This window comes from Beta vulgaris, chromosome 4 (assembly GCF_026745355.1).
Source record: "Beta vulgaris subsp. vulgaris cultivar EL10 chromosome 4, EL10.2, whole genome shotgun sequence".
In the NCBI taxonomy this organism is placed as follows: domain Eukaryota; kingdom Viridiplantae; phylum Streptophyta; class Magnoliopsida; order Caryophyllales; family Amaranthaceae; genus Beta; species Beta vulgaris.
Window position 1 is genome coordinate 47,065,634 of NC_079205.1, and position 15,956 is coordinate 47,081,589.

The window sequence follows — 15,956 nt, forward strand, 5'->3', positions numbered from 1 at the left end:
AGTATCTTCTCACTAACCCATATTAAATTAATCTACAAGAGATTTGGATCTAATTGTGCCTTCATCTTACCATCCTTAAAAAAAATTGTCTCCCTAAAAACTAAACTAGGCATTACTTTTGCCAATTTGGCTGACTCTCTATAGAAAGTCTATATGCCAATTACAAGTAGAAAACGACAAATTCAATATAAAACCTGGAAATATCAAAATATTTTTGCAATTTTACCGTCTTTACCCTCAACCTTCCCATCCCTCTCTTCTACAGTTCTTCTCTATATATACTATATATTTCTCTCATTTTCCGTATTCCTCACTTCTCTGATCTCATCATATAGTTCTTCAAGAAGAAGGAAAAAACAAATATAAAACCATGTCTTCCTTTTTTTCCTTTCTTGCGACTTCGTGCCTTACTAGCAGTTGAAGCTGCCAGCATGATCTGAGCTTTCTCTCTCGATCCTCTTCTTTCTTCTCTTTCTTTCTCCCTTCGCTCGAGAAAGATTAGATCATGTGGTAGCTTCACCTGTTCATGAGAGCACGCTAGATAAACCAAGAGATATGAGATATAATTCGTTATATTTCATCTTAAGGTATGTAATATATATATATTCAATCTTATCTCATATATATAGTACTTCATAGTATTATTTTTTGATCTATATATATGTTTATGCTTAGTTATATGTGTTTTGATGAAAGGTTTTTCAGGAATCTTGGTTTTCTTTTTGGGTGTGCTATGTTTATATGTGAAGAATCTTATTATATACAAAGAATTCTGAATACTTTGTAGCTACATATGATGTTTTAATTAGCTAGGGTTTTGTGGGAATTTTTTTATTTTATTTTTATTGAACTGACCCTTTCGATTTTACTTCCATAATTTTGTCTGATCATTTACTTGCAGTTTTTGAGATCTCTCCTCGAGTCTTGGGGAAGTAAGCTTTTATATCCCTTTCATGCACTGTTCCATATGTATATGTATATAAGTATATCATAGATTCTTTTTAATTTTATGCTTAGGTTAATTGCACCTAAGATTATATAGTACTAATTACTAGGAGATAAAATGTGTTTTTTTTTTTCATTTCTTTGATCGATGTTTCTTATCTTGTTCTGTTTGTTAATTAGTAGATCTAACTAGAGTCAAGTCGTACTTAATTTGTTTGTATAAATAAATTTATTATCTAAATAAATAATTAATGATCAATTTGTTTGTCCTAATTAACCCCCTTCTTCGACCTAGTTACTTAATTCGAAAGATTTCATGGTGTTAGGACTTTTTTTTTTAGCTGAAACATACTTTATTGAATGGAAATGATGAGGTTGTGCACCGAAAGGGGGAAGCGAAAGAGAAAGCATACTGAAAGTACAATGTATATATACATGCTTACATTAAGGCATAATTTGAGATAATCATCATCATACATGAAAAAGTTTATAGATCCAGTGCACTTGTTTTCTTTCATTAACTGCTACTATATAGAACAGTATTTAAAATATGTGCGGCTCATAATTTGCTTAAAAAATGTTGGAACTTTGGTTCATGAAGAGCTATACAAAGAAAGTATAGTATAACAAGTTGCATATGTTCTCCTTACATGCATATGGAATTGTTATGGACCACCTTAGATTGTTGAGAAATTGGTTTTGTTTCTTGCTTTTGTTCTTAGCCACTTAGTCCGGTTTGTGATGGTTAAGTGATTAGATAATGTCGGACTAACTTTAGTGGCGAGAATGAAGTATTGCGTATATAGAGTCTTATATATGTGTTGTGCAAAGTCTGCTTTATGCCTTCTATTACTTCCGCTGTTTCATAATAAGTGAAGCACTTCTATCTTTCATGTAAGAGCTTTTTTAGAGAAGTGTTTCACTTATTGCGTATATAGAGTCATATATAGAGTCTTATATATGTATTGCGTATATAGAGTCTTATATATGTGTTGTGCTAAGTCTGTTTTATGCCTTCTTTATTACTTCCTCCGTTCCATAACAAGTGAAACACTTCTCTCTTTTATATGAGAGCTTTTTTAGAGAAGTGTTTCACTTATTATGAAACGGAGGAAGTACATGATATAATTTATTTACTAATATTAATGTAATTTGAATGAATATAAATTCAAGACTTTAATCTAGCCTTTATGTACATATAAATCTTGTGTTATTTTCTTTTTTGTTGGCTTAACAAATTGAAAAAGTTGGAATAGCCATGAATGCCTAGCTAACATATGAGTAGTCTTATCTCATATGTACAACACATGTAGCCAACTATTCACAACCATTTGATATTGATAGCATGCGTTTGCAACATTATCTTTTGAGCACATTTTGGTTTACACCATGAATTTTGTCTCAACAAATTTGACATCTATGTGTATCTTGTATAACCCAAATACATTCAACTTACTTGTTGTCTCGCATGCCGCAGTTTCTCTTGATTGCCTTGGCCTTAGCTAGCTACCCTTCTCATCTCTCTCCAGTGTTTATCTGTTTGATGTAACATGTGGTTTTTCAACATCACATAACGTGTTTGGTGTATTAAACGTACGATAATTAGGAGATTAGTCTAACTAAGCCTTGTTTCTTAATTAATTTCCACATCTTTCTTTCCTTTGGTAACCTGCCTCCAAGTTGTCTCCATTAATTTGGGGTTAATTAGTATGAAATTGTTTCATCTATTCACTTGTTTGCTTGATATTTTGTCTTTTAGTGCCCTATATACGTTTCTAATCAAGCAGTGTAATAATTGTACACTTGATATCTTGAAACCCATTTTACTTGTAGAAGATGATTTTTTTTTGGGTTATGCTATATGCAGCCCTAAGGGCTGCATATAAGACATAAATACATTGCTTAAAATGGAATGTAGTTGTAGATTTATGACAAAAGTTTGCATTAATCTATGTAATAAATGATCAGTTAATGCTTGTTTTTTCCATTTTTAGCTTTTTATATGCAGCCCTTAGGACTGCATTTAGCTTTTCCCTTTTTTTAAAATTGTGGCAGAACTTGTAGATCGATAATTTATTAATAAAAGGACGTTTTCTTAGAAAGTCCTTTAAGAAAAACAAGATGACTGCTTTCTTTGAACAAATTTCATACTTCATATGATCTTTTTAGAGTCGTTTTTATGAACTATTCTCGTTGTCTCTCAAGATTTGTAGGTACAATTGTTGGAGATAAGTAATTTATTAGGATAATATATTTCGAATCATCAAAAGAAATTGTCGAGTTGCATACTCATCTTTTAACTTCTCTTCCAAATTCTACTCTATGAACAAGTGAGGAACTTTTTTTAACTAGGAGGTTATGGATGACAACATCAGAAAAGCAAAAACAAGAGCTTCGAGATATTGAAACGTAATCCTAGCAGCAAAAATTCCTTTTTTAACACCTAAAACACCTAGAATTTGAAAACAATTTTATTTTTTCTAGCCATAGTGTCATGATAATGAAGCTTTATTTTCATCTACTAATTGATCAATCATACCTACCTAGTTTAGTAAATGATTTTTAACCTATATTTTTATTTCAAAAATTATTAAAAGAGACGGTCTAATTTTAATATAAAAGTAGACCTAGTCACTAAATGTATTAAACTATTGACCGAAAGAAATTAACCTAGTTACTATTGGGCTTATTCTATTTTTAATATTGGGCTTACTATTGCCTAATCTATACTAATATATTAAAAGGCGTGCGTAACAACGTCGATGCGCCACGTGGCACCCTCCTCCCGCCACTAGAATTTCGCCACGTGTCTGTTAACCAACAAAGTCGAGTGGTCATTATTCTAAAAATAAATATGCTGAAGGTTGGGCTCGAACCCCTGACCTTATGTAAAGGTTTTCAAAGAATCACCATCTCATCTAGCTTCTCTTAGTGATCCATGTTTCCACAGTTAATGTTATTAAACATATCCCTTGCATCCTTAAAAATAAATATATTTGCATGTTCATTAAAATTAATTATGTATGCATGATATCATTTGAAAAGCAGTGTTGACCACTACAGTACTACCCCTAGGGAGTTTTAGTTCATGTAATCTATGTACAATAAAAAAAATTAGAAATTATGTAGTATAAGGTTTGATCCCGAGACCTCAAGTACATATACTAAAGTCTTAACCACTAGGCTAAGTTGTGTTTATTGTTATTATCATAAAGTACTATATTAATAAATGAAATTTTTTCTTACCCGGAGCATAGCCCGGGCCTAATAACTAGTTTTAATTTAAAAGTAGGCGGTCTTTTACAAGACGAACTCGGGGCGGCTAAGGTCATGTACAAGGTGATCAACTAAATGGGACTCCCAGAATATAAGAGCCCAATTCTATTAGTTATCCGCACAAATTAAAAAGAAAAAACAAATGATCTAATTATAGGTGTTCGCTTCTAATTTATCGAGTGTAATTTTGGATGCAGATTCAAAGATGTTAATTTTTATTTGGTGTTTTGCTTCGTTCTTTGTATTCTCCAAAAGAATCCATTAATACTCTTCCGTCTCTTCTTATTCACAAAAATTTATAATCTTTATAATTTAACTTAGTACGTGATCCCTAAATTTTGCAAGACTGTCCGATACGGAGATATAATAATTTCCTAGAGCATCTTTCAAAACCTAGAATTGTTCTAGAAAATGCCTACCAAGTACTAAGTGGAGATCACCTTATCAATTAGGAAGACGCTTAAAGTACACAAGCACTCTGTATAATTTCCCATCAAAGTTTTATAAACTTACAACTTTGGTGGGCTTGTTCACATCAAACCAGAAGTACATTGATATACATGAATACCTCCCATCTTTATGATATGGTTGTTGAGTATTATGTCATATCTTTTTTGTTGGGAAACCCTATTTAGCTACACAACACAAAAACTTTGAAGATAGAATAGCAAACAAATATTGCCAAGTTGAGCACACAATAATGTGTATAGATTCATTATAACACATATCCGGATTATAAATTTGTCTTGACTACGCTATCATTCAATAGCATCACATGATGCCTCTTTGTTGGTTGCTTAAATACATATGTATACATATTGTAATATTTATTAGTATGGTAAAAATATGAAGAAGTGTTTGTGAAGTACGTGTTTATTTGTATGCCATTAATGGGAGTTTCCTATGATCAACAAAACCACCCCTTGGAAAGTTGTCCCCAACAGCATGCTGAGATTTCGTCTTTATGTGATATTTGGGGAAACTTGCAATAGTGTGAAAAGAGAACTGTGGCTTGTGACTTGTGAACATGCAGGTGACGTGCGCATGCATATGATAATATCAATATGGTCCAGCTTATCAATATCATGGTCCCTGCCTTGGCCAACATATACCTATTCTTTCTCTTGCTTTGATTCTCTCTAACCATTTTTTGGGAGAGGGGTCACCTCTATCTTCAAAATGAGTAATTAGTATAAATTTGCCCTATCTCATTTCAGTAGATACTGGTCAGGATGCGTTTTCTTCACATTAATACATTAAGTTTCAGGTCCAATTGGTTCAGTTCATATAAGTTTTAATCAGGGTCAATCAGGACAACAAGTTCCAATCAACTCTAATAAGGTTCAATAAGTTTCAATCAGGTGCACTAAGTTTCAAACAGGTCTAATCAGGTCCAATAAGTTTCAATAAGGTCCAAATAGTCAATGATCAATAAATATTTGTATTATTATCTATTATTTTATTATTCATATTACTATTAGCTGATTATGTTATTATTTGAAATTTTAATTAAAGTACCACAATGATTATATCGTATTATACTTGTATTTATCGTCTATTATATTATTAAATGTTTGTATTATTGTCTAATATTTTATTATTTATATTAGCATTATCTAATTATGTTATAATTAAAAAAAATATATTAATTCCATATTTTTCTGCACGTGGTAATTTCTCACTTGTTAGCAATAAATGTTAATGATCAACTTTTGGTTTTCTACTAGAGATCCATGAAATCAAAACAAGACTATTAAATATATTAGTGGTGGAAGTTGTGTATAGGCAAGTATATAAATAGTATATTCTTTTGTTAAATTGTTAATCATAAGAGATAATTAATAATAATTGTTTTCTTAAAGGGAAAATTTTAATAATTATTGTTTCATAATAAATTTTGAGGGGTAGTATTTACGTTAGGGGTAATATTTATGTTATTACTCATCAATTTTTTGTCTAATAAGGTCAAATAAGTTCCAATTAGGTCTAATAAGGTCTAATAAGTTTCAATGAGGTCTAATAAGTTTCAATTAGGTTCGATAAGGTGAATAAGTTTCAACCAGGTTCAATCTGGTCCAATAAGTTAAATCAGGTCCAATTAGGTCTAATAGGTTCAAATCCAATAAGTTCAGTTCAGACAAGTTCAATTCAGTTTAGGGTTATTCAGGTGAAGAGAACGCACCCTAAGTATATTATATATATTTTTATTTATTAGGAGAGATAATTGACCAAATGATCGACTTAGGCTAGACTACTAGTCTGTAGGGTACAACAACTCAGAAGCTGACACAAGGCTTAATATACTAGAAGACAACATGCATAAAGCCCATGCTCGATCGCCACAACAAGAGTAAATTTTCCCAATTTTTATTGGAATGATAATTTAAACCCTGGGTAAAATACTGGAATTTTGGGTCATATTTTAGTAAGCTAACAGCCTTCCACCTCTTCCTCATTGTGAATATATCGTATAAAAATGCTGAAAAGCAAAAAAAAAATTAATGGTTCTTTTCTCCTATACTACCTTATAAATCTTGTGAAAGGAGAAATGTAAGCTTTTTCCTTATGGGAGATGGGAGTATTGCCAGTTAGGGGAATGAGCAAGAGGAGAATAATTAATTTGTTAGTTGTTAATAATTTATTTGTTTGGTATAAAAAGAGGGGGTAGAAACCCAACAAGAAGTTGTTAATAATGAATTACCTAAAAAAATAGGTAAAACATTGTCGGGTAACTTGTTTAAGCTGGTAAGATTGTTTACAATATATATTATTAAGTAAAATATACGTAACAAAGGAGTACCATATTGAAGCAAAGTATTGATATGATTGGTTAGACAACTAATATTTATTAGTAACTACTTCCTTCTGTCTCTTAATAAATTTCTCATTTCTAATCATAACACTATTTATAAGTACGAAAATTTTCCATAATTTTTTTAATAAATAAGAAAAAACATAGCTATTCTGAGTTTTATTTAATTCCTTTCTTGGTATATATTACGAAAATCAAACTTTTGTAATTTACTAATATGTTATTAGAGTTACTAGTAATACAAAATGTGCATTAACAAACATAAAAAGTAAAAATAGAAAATCTATTGAGAGACAGAAGAAGTATATGTAGCGAACTTGAATAATTAACTAGCTTAAAATTATAGCTAATGATTTTTAAAAAATTACTCCCTCCGTCCTCTATTAGTTTACCCGTATTTCTTTTAAGGGTGTCCCTTATTAGTTTACCCCTTTCTTTTTTTGCTATTTTTGGAAGGAGACCACAAACTTTTCATCACACATACATTCAACTTTAATATAAAATAATAGTTTCTCTTTCTTTCTATGACTCTCAACATTATTTCTCCTAAAATTCTGTGCAAAAGAAAGGGGTAAACTAATAGATGACGAAGGGAGTATTTACCTTTTGTCTCCTTGTCTTTTTCTTACTCAAAACCCTAGTCTTTAGTGTTGGACACTTCTAGGGACCGTCATTGGTTTACAATAGATGGTATGCCTCTATTTTGAGTTTTTCCCCAAACAATGCTAATTTAAAATTTTATTTCCAATTTAGCCAAGTCTAAAATTATTTCTAACACTACCGTCCACGTAAAATAGAAAGGTGCAAAATAATTCTTTTAATTGCCTTATTAGTAGGAAACCGCTAATTCGAATAGTGGTTGAAATTTTTCATGAATCGGTACTTGCAGTAGCGGTTGACTCAACTACACCACTACTCTCAGTACCAAGAAGAAAATTAAAAAAAAATAGAGAAAAACAACTGCATCATACAATATCAATGAATGAATAGATGATAATATCTCATATATACTTCTTCCGTTTCATAATAGATATCACATTGTTGTTAAAACGGACTCTTAGGCAAAATTTCCTAAGCATGTTTAAGTAGTATAAAATGAAGTAGATTAATTGTAGTGGTCCCCATGTGAAAGGAGGGAAAAAACTGTTGGGGACCACATATAAAGTGAAGTAAATTAGTGTACTCAAAACAAGTTAATAAGGGTAAAATGGTAAAAGTATTAGGCAAAAGTTACTAATTAAATAAGGGGAAAAAAATATTGTTGCATCTATTTTGAAACACCCAAAAATGTACAATGTGACATCTATTATGAAACGGAGGAAGTATATGATTCTTCTTCTCTTACATTATGAATAAATAAAGTACATAACAACAATCAATATTAATTAAACAAACAACAGTTTCGAAAATTGACATCAATTTATGGTATCAATTACCAATGAATAACTTTAGAAAGGGAGTCGTGAATTGTAATCAAGAACTAGGGCTAGAGGTGGAAGGATGACCAACTCAAATCTGACATGAGCACAAATGTTCACAGCCGATGGCAAATCTAATGGAGATTGTTGAAGGGTGGTCGGCATCTCATGGCGTGGTGGCGACGAATGGCGGATGAGGCTATCGATGGTTGGCCGAGCGGAGGAGGTTGTCGATGGGTACAGTGGTCGCGATGGAGGTTGATAGAGAAAGTGTCTTATATATGGGCAATGGGTCGCACCACATCACAAGAAGAGAGAGTCATTCACAAGACAAAAGGGATTCCACCTTAAAATCATATGGCAGTAAGGATAATATATATCCCCTTGCATTATAAAGTAAACTCATCTGTCTTCTTTTATCAACGTGAGACACTCAAATGTGTTGTGCGGTATACATCATAGTTTGAACAAAGAGAAGTCTTATTTATTTGGGGAAGTGTAAAGAGAGAGAAAGCAGGGTTAATAAGATTATATGACTTGGGTCATCAGCGAACCACTAGTCCTGTTAATGTATCTTAAATGAATCGCTAATGGCATTAGCAGTTCTACTCTGATTTTTTTTATATAAAAAAATTATTTTCTACATATATCTCACGTGGACGGTAGGGTCAAAAATAATTTTAGACTTGACGTGAATTGAAAATTAATTTTTAAACAAGCATTATTTGGGAAAAATTCCTTTATATTCCAACTTTTTGTTTACTCTGCTAGTTGTAGTTGTAGCTTAAATCATCTGAGAGTCCATCTATCTCATCTCTTGATGGCGGATTTTTAAATTTTTATTTGTTTACTGTTAAGGATTTGCTTATCTATCTAGCGGTGTCAAAATAGGTCCTTAAACAGGTTCTGGGACCTGGGTATACCACTATGAACCAGGTCATACCTGGACGGGTCATGATTCTGACAATCAGTAGCAACAAAGCTAATAATAGCGATAACAATAGTAAACATAATGTGGTATATGTGTATATGTTGTGACTATATGTGATGAAGTATAAACAAATTATTTTATCAAGATGTTTAATCATTTTAGTAGTACATTGGTAATGAAATAATTGTAAAACCATTCTAAATACTATATTGATTATAAATTAGTACACCGACTCTTGATATGTTATAATATTGTAACAAATGACAATCATATGTTTACAACAACGGTTCTTATGAGGCCTAAATGATTATAACGAAAGTTCATATGTTGTACGATAATAATAATAATAAAAAATATAACAACAGTTTATATAAATCATATTGAACATAACCATAAGTCAATAAGTTAACAAGTACTAAATAGATAGTAATCTATTAACAACCATAAGTTAATTTAGCATTTAGTCAGTTACTCACTTAGACTTATACGAACTCAATAACTCACTAGTCTGTTCCTAGATAGTTGAAAGAAGTTGTTACTAGATAAAATTAATTAATGTATCAATATAGATTATAAGCTAATTCAAGAATAATACACTATTTTAGCTAATAGTCTTCATGTGAAATACATTTCAAAACTAAAAACATGTATTTGGATTGAAAAAAGTTGTTATTAGACGAGATTAATGAATGCATCACTTAAATAAATATAATTATACTATTACTTAATTGAGTATGGACTGATAGTTGTATAAATAATGCTATAAGGAGTCTAATAGAAATTTAGAAACTCAATTCACAATTTTGATCTAATAATAATATTAATAATAATAATAATAACAATAATAATAATAATTCTAATACTAATAATAATAATACTACTAATAATAATAATACTATGCTAATTAATAAATGATAGTTATACTTAAATAATACTAATAATAACTTCAATAAAGATAATTGAAATTTTAAATTATAATGAAATAATAATAATTAACTAATTACTAAAGATTGTAAGTTACTAAATCAAGACACCAACTATTAAGATGATAAGAATATAAGATCATCAATCCACGTGCTAGGTCATTAATCGATGTGCTAGGTTATTCTATTTTCTATTGTCTAAAGAATGATATCATGGATCATCAATTAGAACCATTAATATGAGAAGGATTAAAAATTTTAAGAGAGTTGAAATAGCACTATCTCGTTGAAAGGTTCCATACATCTGTCTTTTCTCAACGCGTTTCTTTAGACAAAGACTCCGTTTTTTCCTCTGTTCCGATAGTAAATATTTCTCGGGCCGTGGAGTGTTAACAAAACCCATGTTTGAATTGAAATTGAGATGAATCTTCGCGCTCTTGACTTTTCTCTCGGCGTAGGATACCTTATCATGCGCTTGGCGCCATGGCAAGAAAAGCCAAAAGCTCAAATTCGTCCACAGATTCAATATCGATGAATAAACAAAAAGGCAGTGTCTCTGATTCGATGGCGAAGAAGACAAAATCCATGGATGAACTTTTGGGGGTTTCAGCAATGACAGTGGAATCGGATGATTCGGAAGAGGAAGGTGAAACTCCCACCCCTAAAGCTTCAATTGCAGCGATGAAGAATCAGATGGAGGATCATCATACCTTTTCATCATGGCTATCGGTGATGAAAACTGGACAATCACCCATGGAGAATGATCAGGTAATCCCAATCTTGAAACCTGATAGTAATGTTAGTGGATTGAAAGATGATGTAGTGCAAATAGTGATCGATGACATTCAAGATAAAGTAACTTATTGGAATTCGTCAATTATATGCTCCGTAATTGGTGCGAATCCACCATTAACTGTAATTGATGGTTTCTTTAGACGAATTTGGAAGAATATGGGCATTGATAAGATAGCCAGCATTGATCATGGTGTATTCATTGTCCGATTTACTTCTATAGAAAATCGCAATAAAATTCTAGCTGAAAATAGACCTATATTTGATACGAAACCTGTTGTGTGTAACCCATGGCACAAAGACATTGTTGATTTCAAGAAAGAGATAAAAGTTATTCCTATATGGATACAACTTAAGAATCTGGAGCTGAAATTTTGGAGAAACAGGTGTTTGAGTAAAATTGTGGGTTCAGTTGGAAAATTTATACAATTATACCAAGAAACCATCAATAGGGACAAGTTGCAATTTGCTAGAGTGCAAATAGAGGTGGCTATATCACAACATTTACCTGATGTGGTGAAGTTCCAAGATGAGAATGGTAATATGAAGGAGATTAAAATTGGTTATGAATGGCGACCCACTATGTGCACTCATTGCCACCTACTGGGTCATGTATTTGAGGATTGTAAGAAGAGACATGGTAGACCACAGAGGGAGGTAAAAAAACGGGTTCAAGAAGCCACTAAGGTGGTACCAGTTGCAGGGCTGCAGCAGGAGGAAAATGGTGGGTGTACTAGTGTAGTACAACCTGGTCAGAGTAGGAAGGAAAAGTGTTCAGGAGTGGCTGTGAGCAACTCATTTCAGGTTCTGGATGTTCAAGAGGTCTCAGATGATGGAAGATTGCAGGAAAAGGAGAAGATGGAGGAGGGACAAAGGGCTGAGATAGGGGAGGGAGGTGGAAGGCCTCCTAACATGGACGGATAGGATGCTGTGTTGGAATGTCAGGGGGGCAAATAGGGCTGATAAGCAGAGAGATATTGGATGCTTTCTGAAATAAAATAAATGCAGCCTAGTTTGTCTTCTTGAAACAAAAGTTAAGGCTCAAAACTTGGGAGCCTTATACTTGAAGTTGTTTGGGGGGTGGCCATTTACCTCAAATAGTATGCATCACCCAGGGGGAAGGATAATCCTATCCTAGAACCCTGTGGAGTTTCAGGTCAGTCCACACTGGAGTTCAAGTCAATTCATTCACTGTAAAATAGTACCTAAGCATGGAGAAGAGTTTGATTACTCTTTTATATATGCTCATAATACTCAAGGGGAGAGGAAGACCCTCTGGGAGGACTTGGGTAAGTTAGGTGGGAGAATTCAGGGTCCCTAGATACTCATGGGGGATTTTAATTGTGTGTTAAACACAGATGAAAGGATTGGAAGTGCAATCAGATTGCAGGAAATGCAGGATTTTCATAATTGCATTAGTTTATGTGCAATTGAGGATGCCAAGTATTGTGGAATTTTTTTCACATGGAACAATAAACAAGAGGGCAGTAGTAGAGTGTTCTCTAAACAAGAGGGCAGTAGTAATAAATACCCTGCTACTGAAGTGTGTTTCAAGAATGAGGGGTAATTTGACCATTCCCGCTGTTACAGGGGGTAAGAAACCTTTCAGGTTCTTTAAAATGTGGCAGACACATCCTCAGTATATGGATATTATTACTCAGGCTTGGCAACAGACTCAAAGTGGAACTAAAATGTTCTTACTGGTTAAGAAGTTGAAAGCAGTCAAGGGTGAACTAAAGAAGTTGAATAGAGAGAGATTTGGTGACATTGCAGCTCAGGATGCTAAAGCTTATCTGGCTTTTCAAGTTCTTCAGGATGCCTTACATGCTGACCCCTCTAATGAAGACATTGCTAATAGGGAGAGAGAGGCTCAGACTGAGTACTTAAGTGCTCATAAGACTTATATGCAATTTTTAGCTCAAAAAGCTAAAAGTGAATGGCTGAAGGAGGGGGATGAGAACACTAGCTTCTTTCATCAAGCAATCAAGCAAAGACACATTCAGAATTCCATTTTCCATAAAAGACATGCATGGAAACTGGTCTACTGAACCAGCTCAGGTGCCTGAAGTATTTCTGGAGTATTATAAGGTCCTTCTTGGCTCTAAACTGCAGACTAGAATAAAACTCAAGCAATCAGTGGTAGATAATGGGCCCTTGCTAGATGATGTGATGAAGGGCCAGCTAAATGCTACATATACAAAGGAGGAGATCAAAGCTGCAATGTGGGCAATTGATGGAGGGAAGGCCCCTGGACCTAATGGTTTTGGTAGTTCCTTTTTCAAAGGTGCATGGGAGATAGTAGGTGATGAGGTTTACAATGCTGTGCTGGATTTCCTTAATACAGGGAAGCTCTTGAAAGAAATAAATGCTACCGGCATCACCCTCATACCTAAGGGCAAATGTGCTGAAAGTGTTAAAGATTTTAGGCCCATCTCTTGTTGTAATGCAATCTACAAGTGCATTTCAAAAAGTGTTATGTGCCAGACTTAGTAGCATACTGCCTGATTTTATAGCTCAGAATTAAGGAGCCTTTGTGCAGAATAGATTCATAGTGCATAATATCATGGTATGCCAAGACTTAGTAAAAGGGTATGAAAGGAAGAAGTCTTTGGCAGGTTGTATCATTAAGCTTGACTTACAAAAAGCTTATGATACAGTTGAGTGGGACTTCCTAGAAGAAATGCTAGTGGGTCTATAGTTTTTAGAGCACTTTATCAAGCTTCTCATGGCCTGTGTAAGGACCCCCGAGGTTTTCCCTGGCTATAAATGGTTCCCTCCATGGATTTTTTGAAGGTAAAAGAGGCTCGAGGCAAGGTGACCCTCTATCACCTCTGCTGTTTGTAGTTTGTATTGAATACTTGTCTAGAATTCTGAGGAAGGTAGGGGAGAAAGAAGGCTTCAAATTCCACCCCAAATGTAGAGATACAAAACTGACTCACCTTTGTTTTGCTGATGACATAATATTATGCTGCAAAGGTGAGTACAAGTCAGTGCACATGATGATGCAAGGTTTTAAACTCTTCTCAGAAACAACAGGTCTACAAGCTAGCCCTTCAAAAACTGTTGTATTCTGCTATGGTATGCACAACTCAGAAGTATAAAGGATACTTGACATGATAGGGTTCATAAAAGGTTCATTTCCATTCAGATACTTAGGCATTCCTATCTGTTCTAAGAGAAAATCTGCAGCTGAATGTGAAAAAATAGTGGAAAGAATGTGTGCAAGAATCAAGGTGTGGAGTTCAATGAACCTGTCCTTTCCTGGGAGACTAACCTTGGTTAATTCTGTGTTGATATCACTGCAAATCTATTGGGCTCAGATCATGATATTGCCCAGACTTGTTATTAAACATATCAATAGCATCTCCAGGAGTTTCCTCTGGAGTGGTACATCAGAGTCAAGGTGCCCTGGGAAAGTTGCATGGAAGAACATATGCATAGCAAAAAGAGAAGGGGGCTGGGGTATAATAAATGGCCAGAGGTGGAATTTGGCTGCCATGGGGAAGTATGTCTGGATGATTGCAACAAAAAAAAGATAATCTATGGGTCAAATGGATCCATTCCATTTATCTGAAAGAGCAAAACTGGTGGGATTACTCCCCAAAGGTGTATGATAGTTGGTATTGGAGAGCAATTTGCAAAGTGAAAGACATCATGAAAAGCCATATATCTGAGGTTCAGCTAGTTAACTTGCCTCTATATTTAATAAAATTGAGTTACCAACGTATGGTTCCTACAAATAGAGAGGTGTATTGGGCAAAGATGGTCTGGTGTAGACTTGGACAACCTAAGCATCGGTTAATAATGTGGTTGGTGATGCAAGGAAGGTTGAATACAAAGGATAGGCTACTGAAAATGGGCATCACTTAGGATAGTTGTTGTCTCCTTTGTGCAGATGACATGGAAACCCATATGCATTTATTCTTCAACTGTTACTTCAGTAAGAGATGCATCATGAGCATTCTTTCGTGGTTGGGATTGCATGACACTCATCTTAATTACAATTCCCTGATAAGATGTATGCACAAGAAGAAGCAGAGTAAGTTCAGAAGAAGTGTTTTGTATGCTGCCATCACGAACACCATTTACCACATCTGGGGAGAGAGGAACAATGCCTTCTGGAACAGTCAAGTGAAGTGTATAGATATTGTCATTCATAGCATCACATACAATGTATATACTAGAATTTATAGTATTATACCTAAGAAAATTAGCCATAATGATCATAGATGGTTTGTAGCTCTTAAAGAGAGATAGTTTAGGCTGTGTAGCATGCTGGTGTTGTCCCTCATCTAGAGGCATGTCTCTAGTATGATCACATTGGTATATTTTGATGCAATAATACCTTACCTTGCCTATCAAAAAAAAAAAACAGAATTGAAATTGAGATACTGATGCAAGTTCTTCCTTTCTTAACCATTACTTGTGTATTGAAACATAAAAGAGGAAAAAAAAACATGAGATCTGATCTCATCCGTTGATGATTTCAATCCAACGGATGAGATTATATTTAGAAACCCTAAGATTATTAGGTACAGACCCTATTTGGCACTAGCGTTTGATGTAGCGGTTAGCGGTTGGACAAGATTAAAATGCTACTTAAGAAAATTATGAGTGTTTGGTAAAGGAGTGGTTATTGATTGAAGAGTTTGAGATTGAAGAAATTTGAGTTGGAATTGGATTTATTGAAGGAACGTGAATTAGGTTTGAGTTTTTTTTATCTACCCTTCATCTTCTGGTTAGGGTTAGAGTTTCTTTTTTTCTATTTTTAATTTAGTTTGTTCATTGTTCTAAATAGTTTCTTAATTTGGCTTGTTAATGTATATATTACAGAAACATTGCATAAATCTTCTTTAAGT

At 33.6% G+C, this 15,956-nt stretch overlaps 1 protein-coding gene and 1 long non-coding RNA gene across 2 annotated transcripts; both read left to right on the forward strand.

Moving 5' to 3' along the window:
- The first annotated feature begins 313 nt into the window (after nucleotides 1–313).
- LOC109134782 (uncharacterized) lies at nucleotides 314–1,222 on the forward strand. Its single transcript, XR_002039719.3, has 2 exons — nucleotides 314–587; nucleotides 902–1,222. It is a non-coding gene; the product is annotated as an uncharacterized LOC109134782 (long non-coding RNA).
- Nucleotides 1,223–12,653: 11,431 nt separating this feature from the next.
- On the forward strand, nucleotides 12,654–13,587 carry LOC109134680 (uncharacterized). Its single transcript, XM_048642260.1, has 2 exons — nucleotides 12,654–13,136; nucleotides 13,210–13,587. Exons 1-2 carry the CDS (start codon nucleotides 12,654–12,656, stop codon nucleotides 13,585–13,587), a joined length of 861 nt encoding a protein of 286 aa, XP_048498217.1.
- The last annotated feature ends 2,369 nt before the right edge of the window (nucleotides 13,588–15,956 follow it).

Coding starts and splice junctions, on each gene's coding strand:
- LOC109134680 (XM_048642260.1), top strand. CDS start 12,654: ATGAGGGGTAATTTGACCATTCCCGCTGTTACAGGGGGTAAGAAACCT. Junction 13,137..13,209: donor AAAGACATGCATGGAAACTG/GTCTACTGAACC, acceptor TCTAAACTGCAG/ACTAGAATAAAACTCAAGCA.